The following is a 24133-nucleotide window of genomic DNA, read 5'->3' as shown; positions in this document are numbered from 1 at the left end:
AAATCGCATACGTATATAGTATGAGTACATTTGGGACCCTCTGCGTTTGCCATGTTTTATGGTAATGTGACCTGGACGCTTTTTCACGACGAAATTCATTAATTAGCACTTAAAAAATGGATGTTCGCCACAAATCTCAGCAGAAGTACCAGACTTCTCGCCTACTATTTTTTGCATACTGAGGTTTCGGACGTTTTATTTATTACAAATTTTCGCCTACTATATAATATGGAAGTAGGCGATTCCGGATGCAGGGTCTCGCTCTCTTGCACATGCATGTGGGCATTCAAACCCAATTTCATTAGCTCATTGTTGGTGGTGTTTTCTACGGTGAGTATCACTATTACTCCATTTTCTCAACTTCTTGTCATGGCAACTTTTAAAGAAGACGAAGATGTAGAGATCCAGCCGAACTGTTATTGTCTGGTCTGGTCACTGTGTTCTAGAGAAAGCACCCGACACTGCGGGAAAACCTGAGCAGGAGGAGGAGGTCGATATCGACCTGGAGGCTCCGGAGACAGAGAAGGCAGCCCTGGCCATCCAAAATCAGTTCAGACGTTTTCAAAAGAAGAAGAAATAGAGAGACTTCGACAACTAGGACATCTTACACGTGCTTTAGGAACAAAATGCAAAGAGTACCGAAAGAAGAGCGAGAAGCATAACTTTATAATCGAGCATGAAACGTATGTAATCTCCCGTCTGCTGCTCTTAAAGGCACATATCTACCTGTAACCTCCCGCTTTATCTACAGATTTCCCGTACGAGAGAAGCCATCACGAGAAGATCTTCTTCTCTCACACATATAGAGTAAAGCACAGCACACTATTAGTTTAAAAAGCACATTGTTTCACGTTGGTCTCTTTGTTGTCTCTCTTTTCATTTTCTGGCTATGGTTTGGAGTGTAAAACAGAAAGTCTCCTGATGTTTCACCTGAGAAAAAGACCTCAGTAATCTCACACGCGTCTCCTCAAAACAGATCTGTGAAAGAGCCACATCTGAGTGATAACCGTAACGTCACATCTGTCATTCACACTTGAGCTCGTAAAGGTGTGTGGTTCTGTACCACAGTAAATAATTCATGCACCTGTGGTTATAGCAGGAAAACGGGAATCTAACCTTTAACGGACACAAGAGGAATAAGTGTCTCAGCGGAGGAATGCAAATAAATAAAAGGAGATCATTGGCAGAAAACCTTTCCCCTTCTCTTGCTCTCAGGCTCAACCAAAGATGATAAGCAATCAATTTTAAGTCTCCTTGTGGCATCTGATCAATATAGTAGCAAGAGTGAAATAAAATCACAGATCAATTCTGAGCGGATCTGAGTTTTGTGTTACAGCGCTGATAATGTGACATTACTGCAGGTGAAACACAATTTACACTCCCTTCACTTCACAATGTCAACATCTAAATCTTATTGAAGACTATTTGTTTTGTTGTCTTTCAGTAAATACATATATATTCTGTATAAACATTCTTTGTTTACTTTACACTTTAAATTGAACGATTCATTTACTCTTTAGAATGTGAGGAAAATGTATTCAAGAACGATCTTTTTGAAATTCTTTTTGAGGTTAAATCTACGTTGGGAAATATGTTTTTGAAGGTTCTTTTGTCATTTTTGTGGCATACACACATGCTGTGGTTCTCGAAGTTTTTCGTTGTAAACCCCCTTTGTTTAGAGGGCCCACATAAGATTATAGAAGGTTATAATCTTAAATTAAAAAAATGTAATAAAACAAAAACATGTTCAGTTACACAATGCTGGAACATCAATTCTTTTGGCTGGTGGTATTTCTCTGATGTCTGAATTTATTAATTTCATAAAAAACATCTGTGGCCCCCTGGATCCATGTTGGGGCCCCCCCAGTTTGAGAACCACCGCACTGAACGTATAGATGACCACAAAGCTCATACTCATTATCTAATGGCCATAAAGACCTAATATTTTGTAAAGAGAGACACTGTAGAGATCAAAGATCAACTCTTCTAAAGCGATGGAAGAAAATAAAAGTGCACAAGGTGTAAAACACATACGAATAGTGACTGATCTCATGGGAACTTTATCAAGTATTCTATGAGTTGGTTAATTCATTTAAATTTGTGAATAATCAAAAAATTACAATTATCAGAAATGACAGCAATAATAAAGCCCCATCCCTTAACCTGTCGTGACAGCAGCTCGTAATAAATCGTACAAATTAGACACCTGGTAAAGTATTTGCCGTTAGATTGTGTTTTGTATTTCGGGCATTCACGTTTTTCCGTGTGTATTGAGTTCAGATCCCTCCGCTGCATGTGACACACTGACCCGTTCTGAGAATCAAGCCCTCCATCTCTTGTCTCAAACTCATTAATGCTCTATAAATTATTATTGGACTGTAACCTCGTTTTCTGTTTAAAGGAGAACGTCTCGTTGCTGAGACTCGGTTGGGGTTTGACCGTTTCCCAGGATCCATCCAGCAAACTTACATTAAAAATCCCCATCAATATAATGCACAACCCTGTTGTTCACTTACGAGAATGTGACTGGTTTCCCTCTCTCATTCATACTTTTTACCCACAAAATCCCCTTTGTTCGTCTCTGTACGGTCCGTTTTAAACGTGGCCTCATTTCGCCTCCCCTGAAGGCATTTCAATCTTCAATCTCTCTTGTGTCACTTGTCAGCTACGCTGGGATTTCAAAGCTTTTTTAGAACTTAATAGAATACATGATAGTCGAGCTGTGGTCTGTACGGATGTCATAGACCAAATAGTAAAGAATATATTTCAACATTAGAGATGAAATGTATATCCAAACTGATAGCATGCAGCTGTATATGGAAACCATTGAGATTTCACAAACTGATCCTCGTTTCATCGACATCATTTTGTCCGCCGTCTGCTTTAATCCTATTAGAAATTAGTGTTTTTCCACCAGCCGAGGGTCAGAGAGGGTCTCGTGATGGCAGGAACCTTCAGCAATAACGGTGATGATGCGAGAAGACGCAAGCATCTCCTAAGTGCCGGACACCCACAGACCTCCACATCCACTGCAGGGAATTCACTCCCATCTCAGTCCCATCCTCATTTAATTTTATCTTTCTGTTTGGAAATCAAACTGTTAATGACGAGTACTGTATGTCAAGCATGTGAATGAATGTGTACACGTTGTATTTGTCACTCACACTGATGTGAATGAGAGGAGTGACAAACACATTCCCTTACAAAAAAGTTCATTTATTAAAGTCCCTGTGAACCAGAAGTTGCGATCGTTTTTACTTCCTGTTTTGACGCATTTCTGAGTGAAATGGAATTTCAAATGAAAAATAGTAGGTGTGGCTTTCGTCTCTCTCTGCGACTTGATTGGATGCATAAAAACAGCCATTGCATTGTGAAATGGAACTGGCAGGAGACTGACAGTTGAATGGGAGGAGTTAACGGATGCTCCGCCCAAGCCGTCTAACATACGTCATTTGAGATGGTTAGTCATTACAGGACAGGAGTGCATGTTCAGATTTTAACTGAAGATTATATGGGCACACAGTTTTAAAAAAAGAAAATGGCCCACATTGATAAGCTATTTACTATAAACGCTGCAATATTTCATGAAAAAAGATAATATATAATATCATAGATATATATATATAAGTATCATTTCAGTACTAGTATACTTGCAAGTGTATGATTTCAAGACTGGCATACTTTTTGTAGTTTATGAAAGTATCATTAACAGTAGTAAACTTTGAGTTTAACACCTAATTCTTTACTTTCAGTTTTTTTCTGAAAGGCACATATAATGTGAACTTCATTGTTTTTAAGGTGTGTCTAGTGTGTATACTGTATGTGGCTTTCACGGGTTTATCTGGTTGAATTTGACTGCATCTATATATGTTTTCCTCTCTGCGTTGGCTTCACGGTGAGAATGAAAACTGAGACTGACCTGCTAATGAGATTTCTGCTGTTTAAAGAACGTCCTTCTTGACTATAGAGAAAAAATGTGCAAACGCTTGTGTGAGACAGAAACAGAACCCTGTATTGTTTTGACCATCTGTACTCTGTGTGTATGCATCACAAACACACCGCTGTTTTTAAGTCATACTATTAAAGCATTGCTGCAACTTGCTAAAGAAAACCCCTGACAGCATTTTGGGTTGTTTTTCTGGGTCCGTTTTATTTAAAGGGATACTCCACCCAAAAAATTAAATTCTGACTTCATTCACTCACTCTCAAATTGTCCCAAAACTGTATAAACGTCTTTGTTCTGTTGAACACAAAGGAAGATATTTGTAAGAATGTCAGTAACTAAGCAGATCTCGTCCCCCATTGACACACTATTTATTTTCCCTTCTATTGGGGATGAGATCTGTTTGGTTACTGACATTCTTACAAATATCTTCCTTTGTGTTCAACTGAAAAAGGAATTTATACAGGTTAGAAACCACTTGAGCGTGAGTAAATGACAGAATTGTCATTTTTGGGCGAACTGTCCCTTAAAGCTCTACTACATGACCAATTATCTGATGAAAAAATTACTGAAAACGTGATGTCTTTAAAATCTAGTAGGACATTAAACAAATAGTAAAGTTGACTTTAGTCTCATTTCTGTCTGCAGATATTTCTCCTGAGAGTCAGAAGTGTGTCTGTCATTACTGACTGAAAAGAATCTCTGAGCTCAGATTTGTCTCGTCTGCAATCAAAAGTCAATATTATTGAAGATCTCAAAATGATCTCAAACATTTCTCATCACATTTACTCAAATCCTGATTATTTGACCTCTACATTCATTCACACCTCCAGACCCAATAAGCCATTTGACTCTGTCTCATCTTAGACTGAGTTGAGACTTAAATGAAATCCAACATATGGATAAGGTTTATTGCAAAAACAAACAAATATAAACATGACACATTTGCCTCTTGGGTGGCAAGGTTAAAAAAACACCACGAATGAATCACTTCCAGGTGTTTTTGAAGGTTAATCATAAATCTTCACTGATATTTCATTTTATTTAGCATTTAAGGCTTTATGTAAAGGATCATTAACACATAATCAGAGTAAATAATGTTATGAGGCTGATGATTTCACATTCATGTGGTGTTTTTGTGTTGACTCAATGAACTGACCTTAATTCATTAATTCATGTCCTAACATCACTGCGCTCCCTTCTGACTTTCTTATCCATCTGATCTGAGAACAGCGTCTTTATCACTTCACGCTAACGTTTCTGACCTGAACGGGGCGAGCTGGTCCAGGATCAGTCCAACGAGAACATTTCCACTCTGTTTTTGTAGTTGTTCCCCTGTGAGGTTTGTTTCCGTCTCCTCGTTCCCCGAGCGAGACTGTTTGGCTTCATGGCTGATGAGTGTAGACTTCAGCTTCATTACACGCGCTCTCCAGAGCCCAACATCCCATCAGCATCTCGCTCTCCGTCTCTCTCTTAACTCCCAAAAGAGGAACGTGGAAAGAGCTGTACTGTCTCACAATATACAAACTGATGCACGACACAGTGAGCAAACAATTCATATTCCTTAAGGAAATAATCATGGTTTTAGCTGAAACCACCAAACCATGGTAACTATATAAAGAACCACAAAATTACAAATTTCAAAAACCAGTTATAGCACGGTCCTCAATTATAAAACGTGCATACGCACAGATTTCATTGTGCACGCACAAATCAACGGCAACATACGTATTTATAAAAACGGCCGTTGGGTGGAAAGGTGCTAAACGTCAGGGTCAGACGTACACACTTTTTGTTGGACATTTAGGCCATTCTTACTGCTCATAAAGATTTTGGACCTTGACAGGTGAGCTTTTATATATTAATGACATTATTTAGAAATCGTAAAGATGCTCTTCAGCTGCTCACAGTTTCACATCTGAAAGACTGCGTGCGCACGTTCGTCCTATGAATCACATGTAGGCCTTTTAGAAATGATCATAAGATATCATTTAGGACCGTTACTATGCAGCATTTTATAAATGAAGCCCATTACTTTAGTAAAACCATGGTTTTGCCAATAGTAATCAATGCACCAAAAAACACGGTTACACTACACTTTAGCCACAAAAAACATGGTTAATTTTGGTCACAGACAAAGATGCTGAAATAAAGTGATTCTTGATTTTAAAGTGGGTTTCATTTAAAACAACATGTCTGTTTGAGATAAGAAATAAACCAGTCTGTTATTTTTCTCATTCAGGTTTCACGGACATTCTAGATGTGATGCTGTTTGACATCAATAACCATAATATTTGAAGATCATCAAGAAATATTGACCTAAATCTCAAATAACATCTCGTTTTTCACAGCACACACCTAATGCGACTTTAGTCAAACACAGAGCGCTGTTGTGAATGTACAAAAAGAGCCCTAGAGATGACGATGATGTCATGAAAGGAGCAACGATACGCTCCGGAAGGCCCTCGCGGCCGTCACACTGACATCAAACACCGCGTAACACTTTATCACACGCTGCTCAGAAACATCCCTGGAGCTTCTCTCCTGCAACTCATGGGCTCGTGAGGTGAAGACAGAAACCATTGACATGGAAAATCCACTAAGATTAGTTCAGTGTTTGACACCGTGCAAATGGAAACTTTCATACGCCTCTTATTTACACGCTTTTAGGACACTTGAAGTGCTTAAAGGTGCTGGAGGAACACAGGTTGTGTGAAGCTCAAACAAAAGGCTTTAAAGGGACAGTTCACTCGAAAATGACAATTCTGTCACGAATGACTCAAGTTTTGACTTTATTTGTTAACGGTTGAACACAAAGAATGATATTTGGAAGAATGTTGGCAACTGGGACATCATTGAGTACCATACACTCTTAAAAAAGGTGCTTCAAAAGGTTCTTCAATGCCATGGAAGAACCTTTTGGTTCCATAAAGAACCTTTAACATCTGAAGAACCTTTCTGTTTTCGTACTTTGTGGCGATTCTTCAGATTATAAGAAAGTAAACAAGAAGAAGGTTCTTTAAAAAACCTTTGACGGAATGGTTCTTTGTGGCTGTGAAGAACCTTTTAAGCTCCGTTTTGTTCTTGAACACAAATGAAGAATTTGGGAAAGCAAACTGGGGCACCTCTCATTCATTTCTTTCTACTATGGTAGTCAATGACGTCCCAAACTTTGCATGTATAGGTCAAATGCACACGTCCGCTTGACCTCGTGTATGTCCTCTGCACTGAGTGTTTCGGGTCTAAATCTCTGTGTATTCGATCTGTGACAGCGAGCAGATGCAGAAGAGCCCAGCGTGAGCTGTAGGTTTCATTATCATCAGTTTTTCTGTACGGTTGGAAGCAGCTGTATGACTCAACGTGATATCTCACCAAATCTCCACTGTACTTTCTTTTCTTTTTTTAAGCTGATAGTGGGTGTGAGTGAAAGAGAGAAAGAAAGATGAGACAAAATGGGTTGTGTGCGTGTGTGTACATCCACAGAGCATGGGCACAGGATGTGAAAGGGGAAAATGTGAGTGCTGTATAGCGTGGGGGTGGAGAGATGGGAGAAAATAAAGAGAGAGAGAGAACAGAGCTTCTATTAATAACTCTGAGAGGGAACACAATGATTGAGGTAGAGAACACCGACAGAACAAGTGGAGAATAAGAGACAGACTGGATTGAAAAGCTCAGCTGGGCTGACTCGAAACAGATGAGATAATAAAACATGAATGAGGATGTAAAAATAGCTGGAGAAGAAGGTTTGATGTCACTTGTATGGGTTAGTAGGATGTAATATCTCTGAAAATACTCGACCCAGTGAGATACTGGCATGAACACTGAGTATTAAACACTCAATATCTGTCGCAAAAACATTTACAGCAGTGATTGAATTAAAAAACAGAGTTATTGTTTTAGTAATGTCCAGCTCTATAATATATGATTTTATGAAAACAATGGTTACCCCACACATTTACAAGACTGCAGTAGGCCGAATGCTGTGACTGGAATGAAGACGGTTGAGTGCTGCTCTCTTGTGCTCTGATGAAGCAATAACACAATCCTGATCAATTTAACCATCGAGTGCATGAAATATAAAGGACATTGTCAAGTCTCCTGATATTTGATTTCACACCCAGTTGACTCATTCAATTCAATCTTTTATAATATTTCATTGTTAATAAGCGTCTAAAATTCAACTTAACTTTTAAATAGAAAATGAAAATATATAAAAGCGCACACGTATATGTTTTGAGTTTGTTCGTTTAATCCAGTATTTAATTCCTGATTAAATAACTCCGGCTAGCCTGCAGATCACCGTCTATAAGTAATTACATGCATCTTAGTCCAGAATGCACAGAAGAAAAGCTGTGTTTTACTGTGTATTCTTATTCCAATCTCGTTTCTCTTAAGTCGGCTAAAAGTACAAAGAGCAAGAAACGGTCAATGTCGTTATTTACAATTGTTAACATTATTTCATGAATATTTATTAGGCCTTATAGTAAGTCTATCTATAGAAATCAAAAGTAACTGGCTATCAATGTGTTTGTACTACACGCAGATCGTTAACAATTGAAATCAGTTTCGAAATGTACATATTATTGTGATTTTATCATTAAAAACAGCAGCCCGGTCAATTGTATGAGTGTATAAGGTACTCTTGCCCTGTCCAATATGGCGGCGACAGGGCAAGAGTACCTTATACCTGCCTAGCTCGCGGTACTTTGACGTCATACCCGTGAGCACGCCCTTAACGCCAGGTGCCAGACACGCCTACAGAAAAGAGAGAAAGAGGAGGAACACGTTTATATTCCCAAACAGCGAAAGCACGACAGGATCGCGCTCATCATGCAGTGTGAGTAAAAGCGTTTCATTCTGTTGAACATGAATACTAGCAAGACAGAAACATGTGGTGGTTATCTATGGGACTTTGTACTGCAACACAAAAGCAAATCATTTTCACACATGATCTCTGGTTGTACTTTAACTCACTCTGTCGATTTGAATGTATGCGTTGCTCACCGAAACTTTAAATGCAAGAATATGTAACGAAAGAGAATACGTCAATAAACGTGCATTTGATCGAGTGTGAATGTTTGTCAAAAGTGATTGGAAGAAAAGCACATCAGGTTGAAACAACAACAGGTGTGTGTTTGGATTTGAATGCTGGTCCTGTTTCACGGCATTCCTTGGTGATGACGTCAGCTCCGTCTTATTTGCACGACCTTCACGCGCCACTGATAAATCGCCGAGAGTGCGTGTTTGTGTTCAAATAGATTCTGTGTTGAATTACAACAAGAATGAAAATGATGATACTTCCGAGAAAAGAGAGAGTCATAAATGTGTCTGTCATTGGAGTTTGACTGAGCTCAGATTAATCAAAAGTCAATTGAAGATCTCAATATGAACTCAACATTTCTCATCAAATTGACTCAAATCCAGATTATTGGCCTCTACAATCTACAAAAGATGACGAATCTAGTCACCACGATCATGTCTTCTTCAATACATTGATGATGATGCATCTGGTTTTCTTCTTCTTTTTTGTCTATCACAGGCCCACAATCTCCCGGGCGTCTTCTGTCAGAGGAGCAGTTCTCCTGTTCCATCTGTCTGGAGGTGTTTGTAGAGCCCGTCTCCACTCCTTGCGGTCACACCTTCTGCATGGCGTGTCTTCAGGGCTTCTGGAACCACTGCAAGAAGTTCATTTGTCCCATGTGCAAGAAAACCTTCTCCAAAAAACCAGAGCTCAGCGTCAACTGCGTGCTGGCCGAGATCGCCCAACAGTTCCAGGGTCTGTCCACCGCCAACGCCGGCATCGCCAACTCGCCGGCTGCACAGAAGGACGACGACTTGGGAGACTTCGCTAAAGCGGGCGAAGTCCCCTGCGACGCCTGCATCGGGAGGAAGATGAAGGCAGTGAAGTCGTGTCTGAACTGCCCGGGGTCTTTCTGCGAAGCTCACCTGCGACCCCACAAGAAGGGAAAGACGCTGAGCAAACACAAGCTGCTGGATCCCATACGTCACCTGGAAGACAAGATGTGCAAGAAACACGTGCGTCTGCTGGACGCATACTGCCGGAACGAACACACGTGCGTGTGTAAGGAGTGCGTCGAGACCTCGCACAAAACGCACAACGTGGTCTCGGTCGATCGAGAGTGGAAGAAAGTAGCGGTAGGTGTCTTTGGTTATCTTCAGAGACGCTGACGCCGTCTGACGTGATTTGACATGTGTTGTGTTCTCAGAGTCAACTGGGGAAGAAACGCTCGGAGCTGAAACATCTGATCAACGAGCGAGAAAAGAAGCTGGAGGAAATAAAACACTCCATTAAAGTCCTGAAAGTAAGTCCCTTTAAAAGCTGAAGAACCGTTTCTTCTTGATGTAAATCATTTCAATATTTCAAAGTTTACACCATATGACATTCTGCCGGGGAAAAACGTGATGCTAGAGGTTCACCTATGTGCCAATAATGTATCCACACTAAACCGCTCTTGTGTGGTATTGTTCAAACATTTTAAATAATATATAATCTGCTATAATCTATTCAAAGGAACAGTTCACCCAAAAATGAAAGGTTCTGTATTTACCCTACCCAAACGAAGTCATAAAGGTTTGAAATGCCAAGAGACAACATTTTGATTTCTGGGGTGATTTGTCCCTTAACCGCAGGATGAAGGTGTCGTGTAGACCTGTATTGACAAAAATCATGATGTAATTCTTTGTGACTATCAACATGATGTCAATACTACATGATTTTCCCATCTTTCAATAATCAAAGTTTTACGGTTTTATGTGGGAAAGCTGGAAATATCAAAACAGTGTTCCGCTGCATTGTTGAAAATATCTGTTTGATTTAACGCAGCCAATAGTAGCGCTGCAAATATTTGCCGATGATGTCACGCCCTCTTTAAGCCAGAGAAGTTTCCAGCAAAAGGCGCAAGCGTTTCAGGTTGAAGGACAACAAAAGCCTTTTGTTTTGCGGAATGTTCATTCAATTGATCTTTGATTTTCAGAAAGTGCTTTGGTGTGCAGATTTTTTAATGGACGTTGTGGACAAAGCTGAAAGTAAATGCATTAATAAACATGAAATGATGCTGTGTAAGATGTAAATTGAGCCAGATTTGAACATATACTTGCACATGGAGGCAGAATGACCTATCAGTCAGAGATGAAGATGTGCAGACGGGTGTTAGAGACACAAGCCGTGAGTTTAAACGTGTTCGGCCGGTCTGTCCTGTCAGATTACTCGTCGTCTCATGACTCGCACTGTCTGTGTGTGTGTGTGTTCATGTGTGACAACAACAACATTCCTCTCAGCCTATCAGATGTCTGTGTCCGCTTTTTTTAATGCTTTTATTGGGTACACAACAGAGTGACAAAGGGTGACTTACAATAATGATTAATAGCAAGACATTAGGTAACACTTCAGTAAAGGGGGAAATCTCACTATTAACTAGTTGTTATTAACATGCATATTATTGGCATATTGGCTGTTTATTAGTACTTATAAAGCACATATTCTGCATGACCATAGTCTACATCCCTGATCCTACCCAAAACCTTAACCTAACAACTACCTTACTAGCTATTAATAAGCAACAAATGAAGAGTCTATTGGGGAAAAAGTCGTAGTTAATGGTTTGTTAATGGGGCGAATTGCCCCCAATACTGAAGTGTGACCAAAAATTAAAATCACTAAATATGGAGTTACAAGGTTTCAGAAGCACAGCAGTGAAAAAAAAGAATTAAAAAGAGCGTAATTTCTATAGTCCATGTAGTCAAAGCTGAAAAAGACTTCAAAGAAGCGATTAGTAATGTTATCTTGGTTTCAAGATGTCAAACAGGATTTTCTAAACAAGGTATCGCGTTTAAAGGCATTCATTTCAAGACTTGTATTGACTGTTTGACACAATTTGATAAAAAAAGGCCTTTAAAATTCTCATTACTGTAACCGGGGTGTAATTAGGGACGGGGGGGCATGTGTGTGAAAACTAGGCGAAAAATCTAGAGTTTGATTTTAAGCATTTATTTCAATATGATTTACTGTAAGTCTTTCACATGGCCTTAGTCCAATCAAACTCAATTTTTATTTAAAGAGTATACTTTCGTAAAGTTATTCTTTACATTATGCTGAAAAATTATAGAAGGTTAAATGAAACTCTTAACCGCGATTAACAAAACCAGCAAGTCCAGCTGCCATTGGCCTCTTGAAATCTTGCTTGCAATGAATCTTTCAGAATGCCCTTCATTACATCTAGAGGTTGACTCTATGGATTCGTGAGTGTGGTCTGAGGTGGTGCTCGTGGGTCGACGATCTGGGACGATGAGGGGATCAGAGTATACTCAAGACAAAAAACTAGACTACACCACTGCGTTAAACCCTTGTCTCCTTCAAATCAAAAACATTTCTCCCTTTTTGTGTCCCATTTGAAACGGTCAATCTCATATAAGCTGTGATGTCTAAACAAGTTTTTATTAATCACACGTTAATGAATTATAATTTATTAGAATACTATACATGTGAAATGTATTTAAATGTGGAAAGCTACCAGTATCGGAGGAAAGGAAAAGGAAAGGAAATCATGAGGAGGAAAAAAGTCGTGTACACTGCACGACAAGAGAATATTGGGTTTTTAACTAGCAAAAAGTAATTTGTTGGTCATTTAAAAGGCACTAGTAGATGTGTTTCCGCACATATAATCCAACTTCATGTCAATATCTTTAAACGGTCTTTAAAAATGTTACAGTGGATGAGAATATCAGTCCTGGAAACTTCTTTCTTTCATTATATTTTTCATTTTTATTACACATGAATATTCGGTCAATCATTTTTGTTATTTGAGAACATCTTGTAGAACATCCAATTGTTTTTCACAATATTTTAATTTGACTTTTTTAAAAGACAAATTGGGATGTGTTGTGTTTATGAGAATATCAGCAGAAAATGCAATTAAATATCCTGTGTCAAAATGGCGTTCTCTACCTTGGACAAAACCTAATATCTTTATTTTGATCATTTTTTTGTTTTACCAAATTGCATGTTTTATGATTCAAATCTTTACTGCCATGACGTTTCAGTGGTTTCACCCAATGACTTTTCAGACAGTGTCATTTAAATACAGTGTAATTGAATTGAATTATTAATTCATCTTCTGATGTCGTTTCATTTACCCAACATGTGTTTAGGAGAACAGTCAGAGGGAGATGGAGGAGAGTTGGGTGGTTTACGCCAAGCTCCAGCGGCTCCTGGAACAGTGTCAGGCCGATCTGCTGGACGCCATCGCGGCGAAACAGAAACAAGCCGAGCAACACAGCCGAGATCTGGCCAACAGTCTGGAGCAGGAGCTGGACGCGCTCCGCAGGAGATCCAGTGAGCTGGACACGCTCTCTCAGACACACGACAAAGTCTTGTTCCTGCAGGTCAACACACACACACCCATCCAAACCATTCATTTATATCAATAAAACAACGGGTCATTGTTTGTAGTTTATCGTTTAGAAATGACCTCTGTGTTACTTGCAGTTTCTTCCGTCCCTGCCGCCTGCGCCGGAGCCGTCTGATTGGTCAACGGTGTCGGTGAACACGGATCTTCACATCAGCACCATCAGAAAGTCCGTCTGCTCACTCGTGGATAAATTCCAGCAGGAGGTCAAACGGCTTTATGGGAAAGGTGATTAGCCAATCGTATTGAGCGTTTCCCCGTGCCAGCCAATCAGATGATCTCCTGAATCATGTTCGTCATTTCCATTTTAGTCTGGATGATGTAACTAATGTTCGTGATGTGTTTTCTCCGCAGAACTCAGAAAACTGCAGAACTATGCCAGTAAGTGTTTCTATTATAGCACATCATCAGATTCTTGTACGTTTTCATGATAAAAAGTTATTTTTACACTCATGTTTTTATTAGAAGTCATGATGGACACTAGGGGGCAGCCTTGACTCATTGTAATGTGCTACACGGATTTATTCATTTAGCAGAAATAACTTTTAGTATTTTGATGTTTACTGAGCAGGGTCATAAAGTACTATTTATTTGACTTTAGTTCCATACTTGAGTATTATGTGGAATTTAACCTAACAGTTAAAAACTGAATACTCACCATGACCTATGTATGGATGAAATTTTATGTATGAAAGTCTAGTCATATTCATTTACATTTACATAAATATATTTCAATAAATCGACTAAATAATTATTGCCGTATTCAAATTAAGATAAAAAATATACACTAAATTACTAATTCAACAAGTGAAGAGTTCATTCACAGAAACAGTGAATTTGAATTTAGAAAAAATGTCGTTTTTATTGTGCATTCCAATTAATATTAATCCAACTGTTTGTTTTTTATTGTTTATCAATAACTTTAAAAAAAATACAGCAAACAAATACAATAAAACACAATTAACATCATGATTTTTGAATTATTAAAAAAACAGAGTTCTCTTTTGCAAATAAACTATATGTTTTTTAATTAAAATATATGTTCAGCTAATTGTAAGCAGCTAGCAATCTGCTAGTTGCAATATACTTTTAGCCTTAAGATGTCTTGTGAATACGGGCCAAGATGCAGAACATTATTTGAACATATAATAACATATTAATATAAAGTATATATAGGTTATAAGTTTATTTGCAAAAACAGACAACCACTTTTTAAATACAGCTAACAAACAAAAACATTATAACGCAATTTTATATTAATTTGATTGCACCAGAAAAACATATTTAAAAATGTATCTGTTCACTTGTTTAATTAGTAACTAAGCATATGCTTCACAATCTTCATTTGAAGATGACGACATTTTTTTTAAGATCTGAATTGAAATATGTCGGCATGAGACTCATTCTTTAATATTTCTATGATGATGTGACTGACAGAGACCCATCAGCCAATCACTGTGGTCATGGTCATTACGTTTGCTGATATCTAGCTTAAGACGTATATATAACACACTGAAATTGTCATTTCTAGGTGAGGTGATCATGGATCCGTCCACAGCCCAGCGGGATCTCTGTCTTCCTGAAGACGGACGGCAGGTGCGTTATGAGGAGCAGCGCAAGAGTTCGTCTCATTCAGACACGCCACGTCGCTTCAGTCCAGCTCTGTTCGTCTTGGGCTGCGAGGGACTGTCGGCGGGCAGACACTACTGGGAGGTGGAGGTGGGACATAAGACGGCCTGGACCCTGGGCGTGGCCCGCGGATCAGTGCGACGGAAAGGAGAGATCCGTCTCAGTCCGGATGGAGGCTTCTGGTGCTTGTGGCTGAAAAACGGCGAGGTGAAGGCTCTCGCCGGCAACAGGGTTCCTCTGTGTCTCACCTCACTGCCACAGAAGATGGGCATCTTCCTGGACTATGAAGCCGGTCAGGTGTCTTTCTACGACGTGAGGGCACATTCTCATCTTTACACGTTCAGCGATACGTTCACAGAGAGCTTGTACCCCATCTTCAGCCCCTGCATCAATCAGGATGGAAAGAACCCCGGACCGCTCATCATCAGCCCGGTCAAACACAGCTGAGCGAGTGGACAAACTGTTCGTATTCACATCAGGGGTGCAATGGCGAATCTACAGCATCATGAAGATTGACACTGGATCACAACTGTGAGCATACATCACCTGTACAGTTTAATTTCACAAACAGTTTTTAATGTCACACAGTAGGTGGCGCTATTACTCGTTTTCAGATTGAGTGGAGCAACCAAAACGAGCAAATATTCTGTCATCATTCTATTCATCGTTGTATTGAAAATATTTTGGGGCCATCAAAGTTTTTTTGCCGGTGCTAGCTGGCAACTAGAAAAAACTGTCAGACTCGTGACCAGTTATTATTTTTCTTCTTTTTTCTTACTTTAAAGTACTAAACGACTCATTTTATAAACAGAAATCTTTCAGTTGAATTTGGAATATGTAGAAGAAAATGAATCCCCAAACGTTTCCCGTCGCTACAGCTACGAGAAAAGTCACTTAAAGGTCTTTTTCAGAGGCCCCTGGGAATGTTGTTGCTTTCCAGACTTTGAAAATGGTATTATATAATAACTGTATTATTTACTCTGTGAATAAATGCCCGGAGTGACATCAAAACCACACCACAGGTTTCTGAATTATGTTGGGTAAAAAGACACAAAATATGTGCCAATACTGTACTATAATGTTATATAGCGGTGGAATGGTAGTATATCAGAAATAGTGACAGTTGTTTTACAGGGCCTGTATTCACAAAACATCTCGAGGCTAAAATTAGCTCCTTACTTGCCGATTTAGGAGAAACTCTTTAAAATAATGGTTGTGTCAGCCGTAATTTTATGCAAAGAGTTTGACCCTCCTCCAATCACTGTGGTCATAGTCAGTGAGCTTGCTGACATCATCCATAGCAACAAGGTCAACCCCTCCCTTTCTCTTAGCTCAAAGTCCCATGAACCGGAAGTTGCGATTGGTTTTACTTCTGCATTTGACGCATTTCCGACCGTAAAAGAATTTCGAATAAGAATTATGTTGGGCGTGGCTTTCATCTTTCTCTGGTGCATAAAAACAGCAGTTGCATTGTGAAATGGAACTGGCAGTTGAAGGGGAGGAGTTAAAGGATGCTCCGCCCAACCCGTCTAACATACGTCATTTAAGATGGATATTACAGGAAGGAAGTGCATCTTTAGATTTTAACTGACGATTATGAGGGCACACACATTTTAAAAGAGAGAGACCCACATTGATAAACTATTTACAATAAACGCTGCAATATTTCATGTAATTTATATTTCAATGGGACTTTAAGACTTCTTACTAAAAGTTGCTAATAGGGTAAGAGGAAACTCTTAACTAAAAACCTTTACTGCCGTTTAGGAGGAGAAGTAAGAGGTCAAAGAAGTTTTGTGAATACGGTCTTGGAATGCTATGGAACACTTTTATTTTATATGATTTTTATCTGATTGTACTTTGATACTAGAAACATGTTAAATGAAAAATATATCAGACCTTCTCTGTATTTGAAGTGTTGATTATTATAATGATTTTCCTCAGGGTGTCATAGTTTTTGTATGAACTTTCCAGAGCGTCTTAATAAAATGGCATCTGTGCTATTGCCAGAAACGTGGACTCGGAGTGTGTCATAAATGCACAAATGTGTAGACAGACGGAAGGATGGAAGGATGGTTGGATAAAGAGGGAGATCTATAGATCTAGGTTGTTTGTTGTAAAGGCCGTCCCGTCGTGGGGTGTAGAGTTAAAGTGAAACTGGGTTAAGGCGGGGGGGAGGGGTGACGGGGATATTTCAGGGTGGGTGACGGCCATCAGCTGTGCTTCATGTCACTGCTGTCTAGAGCTGAACGCTCATTGTGTTCAGTGTCATTTAACTACAACAGAGTACTGGTGAGTGTCCATTAAAACACTTTCATTACTGCATGAATACAGTCGGGCATTCAGGGCGACAGCATGTTCATATTTATCTGGTGTGTGTGTTTAAAATACAAAACAACAAACTCTTCTGGTGGCGAATAATTATAATAGTAGTAAAGAAGAGGTGCATCGTTGAGTTTTATCTGGAGAAGGATAAGAGATCAAAGGAAAGTGTATTTTTGAAGTCGGGGTGTAAAAGCACTGTGAGTAGACGCGTCACATGGGTGTTTGGACGTGTCAAGGGAAGCAGCAGTGTGTCGGAGAAGATATTTAGAAGAATGTGTTCCTAATAATGCCAAAGACTCGACTAAACTGTGTTTGCTTTTCACCCTTAAAGTCTATATCAGAAATGATGTTTTGGGCTCTGAACTCTCCGGCGTGTGTTGTTTATGAAGCAGGTGTCTGGTTAGGCTGCAGTATTTTTGGCGATATGATAATCTTGGCTTCTATGAATAGCCGGGCTTCACATATTCCTGAAGTGTCTCTGCGCGAGAAGAAGAGTTCAGATCAACAGGCAGATCGCTAATCAAAACCAAGTGACTCACTGTATATTTAGCACGAGTTGGCATGAAATCCGTTTGCAAGCTAATATGTTAAGGCCGCCAGGTTACTTATTTAAGTTAACCCCAAAAAATGTGTTTTGTGTTTAGGGACCCGACTAATGCAAAGGAATCCGAGAAGAATGTCATTGCTCAGATGTGGCTCTTTCAAAGCTGACATGAAGAGTCTGGAGGTGTAAATGAATGTAGAGAGCAACTTTGAGCAAGGAAAAGACAAAAACGTATCTTAGTGAGGAGGCGGGGCTGACCCCATTGCTATGTATGACACAGTCTTTTAAATACTGTGATTGGTTGGCTGGCCAATAAGAGAGCGCTTTTAAGAATAGGGTTGCCAGTTTGAAATTGCACATAATTGTTTCTGTTTTAGCGTACTCACGCGCACACACACACAATATATATATATATATATATATATATATATATATATATATATATATATATATAATATGTATATTTTCCATGCTGTTCATATCAACGTTTTTGATAGTAAATGCACAGTGACACAATAAGCTCCTGCTGTAATTGTTTGTGTAATCAGATTGTGACAGAATTGCCAAATACTGTATGTTAATGTAGCGATTCCTTCTTTTTCTGATGCTATGGCATATCTGCGCTGTCTTGGAGATGTTAGTCTGTCTCTAATATCGGTCACAAACATGAACAAGATATAATGTGTTGTGTATTATTAACTCACTGTCATTCAATTTTATTTTACTTAATTTTATAGAGCTTTTACAATTTGCATGGAAATCTAATGTGAACACACAAGAAATCTGATAAACCTTAAACGTATTATGGACGTTGTCGTGCAATGCAACACATTTCTTCTCACTTTTCATGTGTCTGATAAAGAAACACCTTAAGTCTCTTAAAAGTCCTCCTGGCTACTCCTTACCATTTTGGACCGTTAGAGCGCTTTTAAGGGTTAAGATGCTTTATAAATTACCTTTTCTCTTTACTAGGATCTTTTCTGTAATTTTAAGGGGAAATGCCCACATTTCTAAGAATTTTCTTAGAATTTCGTCACTAGGAGCAACTCTTTGCGCTACCATTTTTCATGAATACGGGCCCTGATCTGTAGGTTTTAAAATGATTAAATGAATCCTCACTCAAGAGTTTTAGCGATTTCTGTCAAAGAATGTCAAAGCGTCGTCTTCAGAGTTAAAGTTAGCAGCTGTTTGGATATTGTTGTTTTTTTCTGTGCAGACAGGAATGGCATCACCCAGCGGTGTGTTAGAAGAAGAGCAGGTGCACTGTTCCATCTGTCTGGATGTGTTTACCAACCCGGTCTCCATCCCCTGCGGACACAACTTCTGTATGGCATGCATCGGCAGCTACTGGAAGTCCAGCGCTCTCTTTATGTGCCCAATGTGCAAAAAGACCTTCCTCAGACAGCCCGAGATCAGCATAAACACAGTGCTGAGAGAGATCGCCGAAAGGTTCAAGGAGATGAAAGGCAACAACTTTCTGAGAGCCACGCAGCCGAATCCCGGACGAACCCCCGATGAGCTGTCCTCAGAAATGCCCGAGCTCATTCCTCCCGATGGGCTGCGGACACAGGGGGTGCCCTGCGACGTGTGCACCGGCCCTCAACAACGGGCGGCGAAGTCATGCCTGGTTTGCTTGACGTCTTACTGCGCCGAGCATCTGAAGAGCCATGCCGCTCGTTTCACCAAACACAAACTGATCGAGCCGGTTCGCAACCTGGAGGAGCGCATGTGCACGAAACACGAGAGGCTGCTGGAGCTGTTCTGTAAGAAAGATCAGACCATAGTGTGTGTGCTGTGCACTGAGATGGACCACAGGGCTCATTACACCGTACCAGTCGAACGAGAGTGGAGCGAGAAGAAGGTGAAGACATTAAATCACTAGGACATTTGGTTTATTATATGAAATGTTGAATATTAAAATGATTTATAGTGACTATATGACTGCATAAAAACCCTCTCAACGTAGGTCATTCAAAACTATTTTAAGAGATGGCTAATTCAAACAAGGTAAAAAAAGTAATAAAGTTTATCTTGATATCTCAAACATCATAATCAGTTATTATAAAAAAAAATACGTCGTCTCTGAGCCTCTCCATAGACGTCACGTGAACATGCCAGGACCGGCTCCCTTGAGTGGCAAAATGGCTGCATTCAATAGGCGAAACAAACCAGAAACCGGGACTTAAACGGGCAATTATTTGCTTAAATTACAAGCGGCTGGACTCGACGGTGATCTTTACGACTAACAATGGAATCGGGTGTTCTTGGACACTCAAATGTTGTGCCTAATTGCCTTTCCTGATATTGTAACCATTAATTTTGCAGAGTGTTCTACCACTCAGGAGGGTGTGTTCACGTGGTGCAACAGGTGCATACCCTCTGTACTAAAACATGTGATTGTGTTGAGAAGCGAGCTCGCTGTAAAATGTGGTTAGTAGTTAGTGAGTGGGTAGTAGTTAATATGGGCTATTATAATTGTATTTGGAACATAAATGTCCAAAATAATCAAAAAGTATCAGAAATGTGTAGAAATGGACATTAAAATAGCTTGTATGCCAGAGACGTTTGTTGCTCAACAGAAAAAATGTGTGGTTGACAGGCTCTGCTGCGGAAAACTGAAGCTGAAGTTCAGCAGATGATCCAGGAGCGTATGAAGAAAGTGGAGGATTTCAGAAACTCAGTAGAGCTCAACAAAGTACGTCACTCTAACAAGCTATATATAATACGTCCAAAAATGAAAGACTGAAGATACCGTTTAACTCTGTGTATTAGTTTCTCTTCAATAGCTTCACTCGTCCTTTCACATTTTATTTTCTGAATCTTAAACTGAACACAGGCCAGCGGTCAGAAAGAGATGGAGGACAGCATGCAGGTGTTCTCAGATCTGATCCGAGCGCTTCAGAAAGCTCAGGCTGAGCTGGTGTTGGACATCGAGGAGAAACAGAGGAAGACGGAGAGCTGGGCCAACACTCAAATCGAAGAACTGAAGCGAGAAATCGATGTGTTGAAGATGAGAAATACAGAGTTAGAGTATCTCGCGCACACTGAAGACCACATTCATTTTCTACAGGTGCACGGCCATCAATGCTTCACACACTTCAATGCAATATGTACATTGTGCCGCATGATTTTACTCATGAACAATCTGCCAGTTAGTCTTCATTTGGTCAGAGTGACATTGCTTTGTGACCAAGTTCTGGATTCTTTTTTTATTTTGGCCAAAGTCCCAGAAACAGCTTGTGTGTTAGTCCCACAAGGAATGTTGTAGCGACATGATATACTGGTCTCCAGATAACCTAGATACTGGTCATTTCTATTAGTGATGTTATTATATGGGAAATTTATAATCAGAATAAAATCTGTTATAAAACTTACACTTTACAGTCGTGACAGCAAACGTGTATTTTTGGAATTGCTGATCAATTTAGCGCATTTAAATCAGACCCTGATGTCTGAGTGTAACCGAAGACCCTTTTGATGGTTGTTTCTAAAAACATCCCTGTAACAAGATCCATAAAAGGGAAGGAAGGAGGCGGGAACCGGCGGACATTTAACATAACTTTAATCAAATCAAACAAACAATAAACACGGAAGTAAAGACTGGCAGCCACCTCACGTTAGACTGCCGTCCATAAAACATAAACATGTCCGGGCCCGGTCCTCTCTCGTCAACAGTCCTGTCGCTCCCTTTTAAGCTCCTGATCTCCTCCAACTGATTGCAACTATAACTCACGCCACCGGCCCCACCTCACGGCTCTCATCCCGCCTTCCTCACCACAATCCCGCTGAGATTATAACGTTAAATTTAAAGATCATGTTTATCCATCTCTGTCAATAAATATCTGCTATACAGTGTTAAAGTCTTTGGTTATTTATGCAATTTACTTCAATAACTAAATAAAATATCTGATTCTGCCGTACAGTGTAGTTTTATCAATCGTTATACTGTGTTTTGAACATATTTGAATAGAAAAATACTACAGCTATGGAAAAAATTGAATCTTGAATAGAAAAATTATGAGGGACAATGTGTTTCAATTAAACAAAAAAACGACCTTTTTGGTCGATCAGAAGTACTCGTCATTATTTGGTAAGAGACACATCCTGTCCAGTCCAGAGGCCATAAAATGTTGCGTAGAAAAGTCCTAAATTAGATTTTACGATTGTTTCACAAAGTGTGCACGTGTTATTCATAGAACGAACATACGCACAGAAAACTTGTGTAGGCCACTCTATCAGATGTGAAAGCTATAAATCGCAAATGCAACATTAAGTCATGTTTCTGTTTTAAATTTTTCTGACAGAACTTCTCATCATTAATGTCTCATCCACACACTAAGGACTGGTCTGAGATCTGTGTTCCTGGAGATCAGTGTGTGGGTACCATAAGGAGAGCTGTACTTAAACTGGACCAGACGTTTACTGAAGAAACAGACAGACTTGTTGAAATAGGTCAATAGGCCCTTTAGCGTAAATTCTCATATTTTTAAATAACCTTTTTTATGTACAATTTTACTTACGTTGTGCATTTGGTGTGTCTGATCACCTTTTGCCTTATTTTCCTTATTTATTTGTGTTGTAAACAGAGCTGAGGAAGATTCAGAAGTATTCAGGTAATGTCGCTTTGGGTGCCTAATACATTCTGAGTGCTGTATATAAAGTTGCCTTAAAATTCAACAAAATCTCTCTGTTGCGTCCTTTTTAAGTCGACGCAACCTTTGACCCGGACACGGCTAACCCCTGGCTGCAGCTGTCTGAAGACGGGCGTCAGCTGCGTCACCTGGGGGCGTGGCAAGACCTGCCCGACACACCCGAACGCTTTGATACAGTGGTCATCGCTCTTGGACGCCAAGGCTTCTCCTCTGGACGCAGATACTGGGAGGTCCAGGTGGGCGAAAAGGACGACTGGTATCTGGGTGTGGCCCGGGCGTCCGTGAACAGAAAGGGCAGGATTTCAGTGAGCTCACTTCACGGTTACTGGGCACTAGCCATGAAGAAAGGTCAGGAATACCGCGTGTCCTCCTCGCCGCCCGTCCTACTCTCCATCGAGCCCAAGCTGAGAAAAGTGGGCGTGTATGTGGATTATGAGGAAGGACAGGTGTCGTTCTATGACGTAGAGGCCAGAAGTCACATCTACACCTTTATGGACTCGTTCAAAGAGAAACTCTTCCCATTCTTTTACCTCTACTGCTGCGATAAAGCTTCTGACACCATGACTATCTGTCCCGTACAGGAAAAATCACATGTCAAACAGTGCTGATTGACAGAATCGACAACATTAAACCTTTTATTTTGTGTTTGAAAATAGAAACAGATTTCTTGATATAAATCGAATTAGTTCACGTATGACCAAATGTTAAATAAAAAATCTACATTAATGTGAAAAGCCAGCATTTTTGGGATGATTTACTGTTTTCTATATAAAATCATACCACATGATGTAAAGGTCATTCTGTGAAAATGATCATTGAGTTCTCGATAGTCCTGAAGTCAAGTCAAGTCTCTTTTAGTGTCACATCACCACGTGTGGTAAGTTAAAGTCTTTGCTGCGTTCTCCATACAAAGATGTTTTATTGTATCTGCTGTGTTTTCTCAGTTTGTATGGTAATGTTATAATTATTTTCCATCGATAGCTGCAATCGTTTTTAAGTGGGACACAGTAACATCACAGTGACATCATGACTCCATCCTCCGCGTGCCAGCCCAGTTGGGAACAGTTCAATGTTCCCCTCGTCACGGATGCCTTCGCGCACAGCTGACTGCGGGACAAAAAGTACGCCTTCCCCCCTAGTGAGCCTCCCCGCACAGGTACTGTGCGGAGTCAGGAAAGAGGAGAATTGAGCTCTGCTAGTTGCGCCCTATGGGCCCTACCAGACTCGGTTCTCAGAAGCGAATGCTTCTGTCAATCACTCCCCCTTGATTCCCAGTGACAAAGTTATCGCAGAATGGGCACGGCCTGCCACCTCTGATCAGACTTCTGGAACCTCCACGCCTGGCCCCTGGACGGAATGAGGAGATCCTGAGTGACCCGTTTCCCGCGGATGTTGTTGGAGTCATGTTTTGGTGTGCAGTAATGGGTCTGCAGGGTGTAGAGGAGGGGATAAGCACCCATCCTTGAGGGGCCCCAGTGTTCAGTGTGATGATACTGGATGTTTTACTGCCGACCCATACTGCCTGAGGTCTCCCCATCAGGAAATCCAACAGCCAGCTGCACAGCAAAGTGTTTAGTCCCAGCTGGACCAATTTGTGAGTGAGCTGTTCAGGGAT

At 40.1% G+C, this 24133-nt stretch overlaps 1 protein-coding gene across 1 annotated transcript; it reads left to right on the top strand.

Annotated features, from left to right (window-relative positions):
• Window positions 1-8715: 8715 nt before the first annotated feature.
• LOC306901783 (uncharacterized protein) lies at window positions 8716-23248 on the top strand. The gene is made up of 13 exons (XM_079469844.1): window positions 8716-8780; window positions 9483-10099; window positions 10171-10266; window positions 13112-13345; window positions 13449-13596; window positions 13723-13749; window positions 14900-15441; window positions 19014-19727; window positions 20466-20561; window positions 20703-20936; window positions 22171-22318; window positions 22453-22479; window positions 22573-23248. The coding sequence occupies exons 1-13, from the start codon at window positions 8774-8776 to the stop codon at window positions 23124-23126; spliced, it is 3444 nt and encodes a 1147-aa protein (XP_079325970.1). The 5' UTR covers window positions 8716-8773; the 3' UTR covers window positions 23127-23248.
• The last annotated feature ends 885 nt before the right edge of the window (window positions 23249-24133 follow it).

This window comes from Barbatula barbatula (assembly GCF_947034865.1).
Source record: "Barbatula barbatula genome assembly, chromosome: 1".
In the NCBI taxonomy this organism is placed as follows: domain Eukaryota; kingdom Metazoa; phylum Chordata; class Actinopteri; order Cypriniformes; family Nemacheilidae; genus Barbatula; species Barbatula barbatula.
This window is presented reverse-complemented; position numbering and strand designations above follow the sequence as displayed.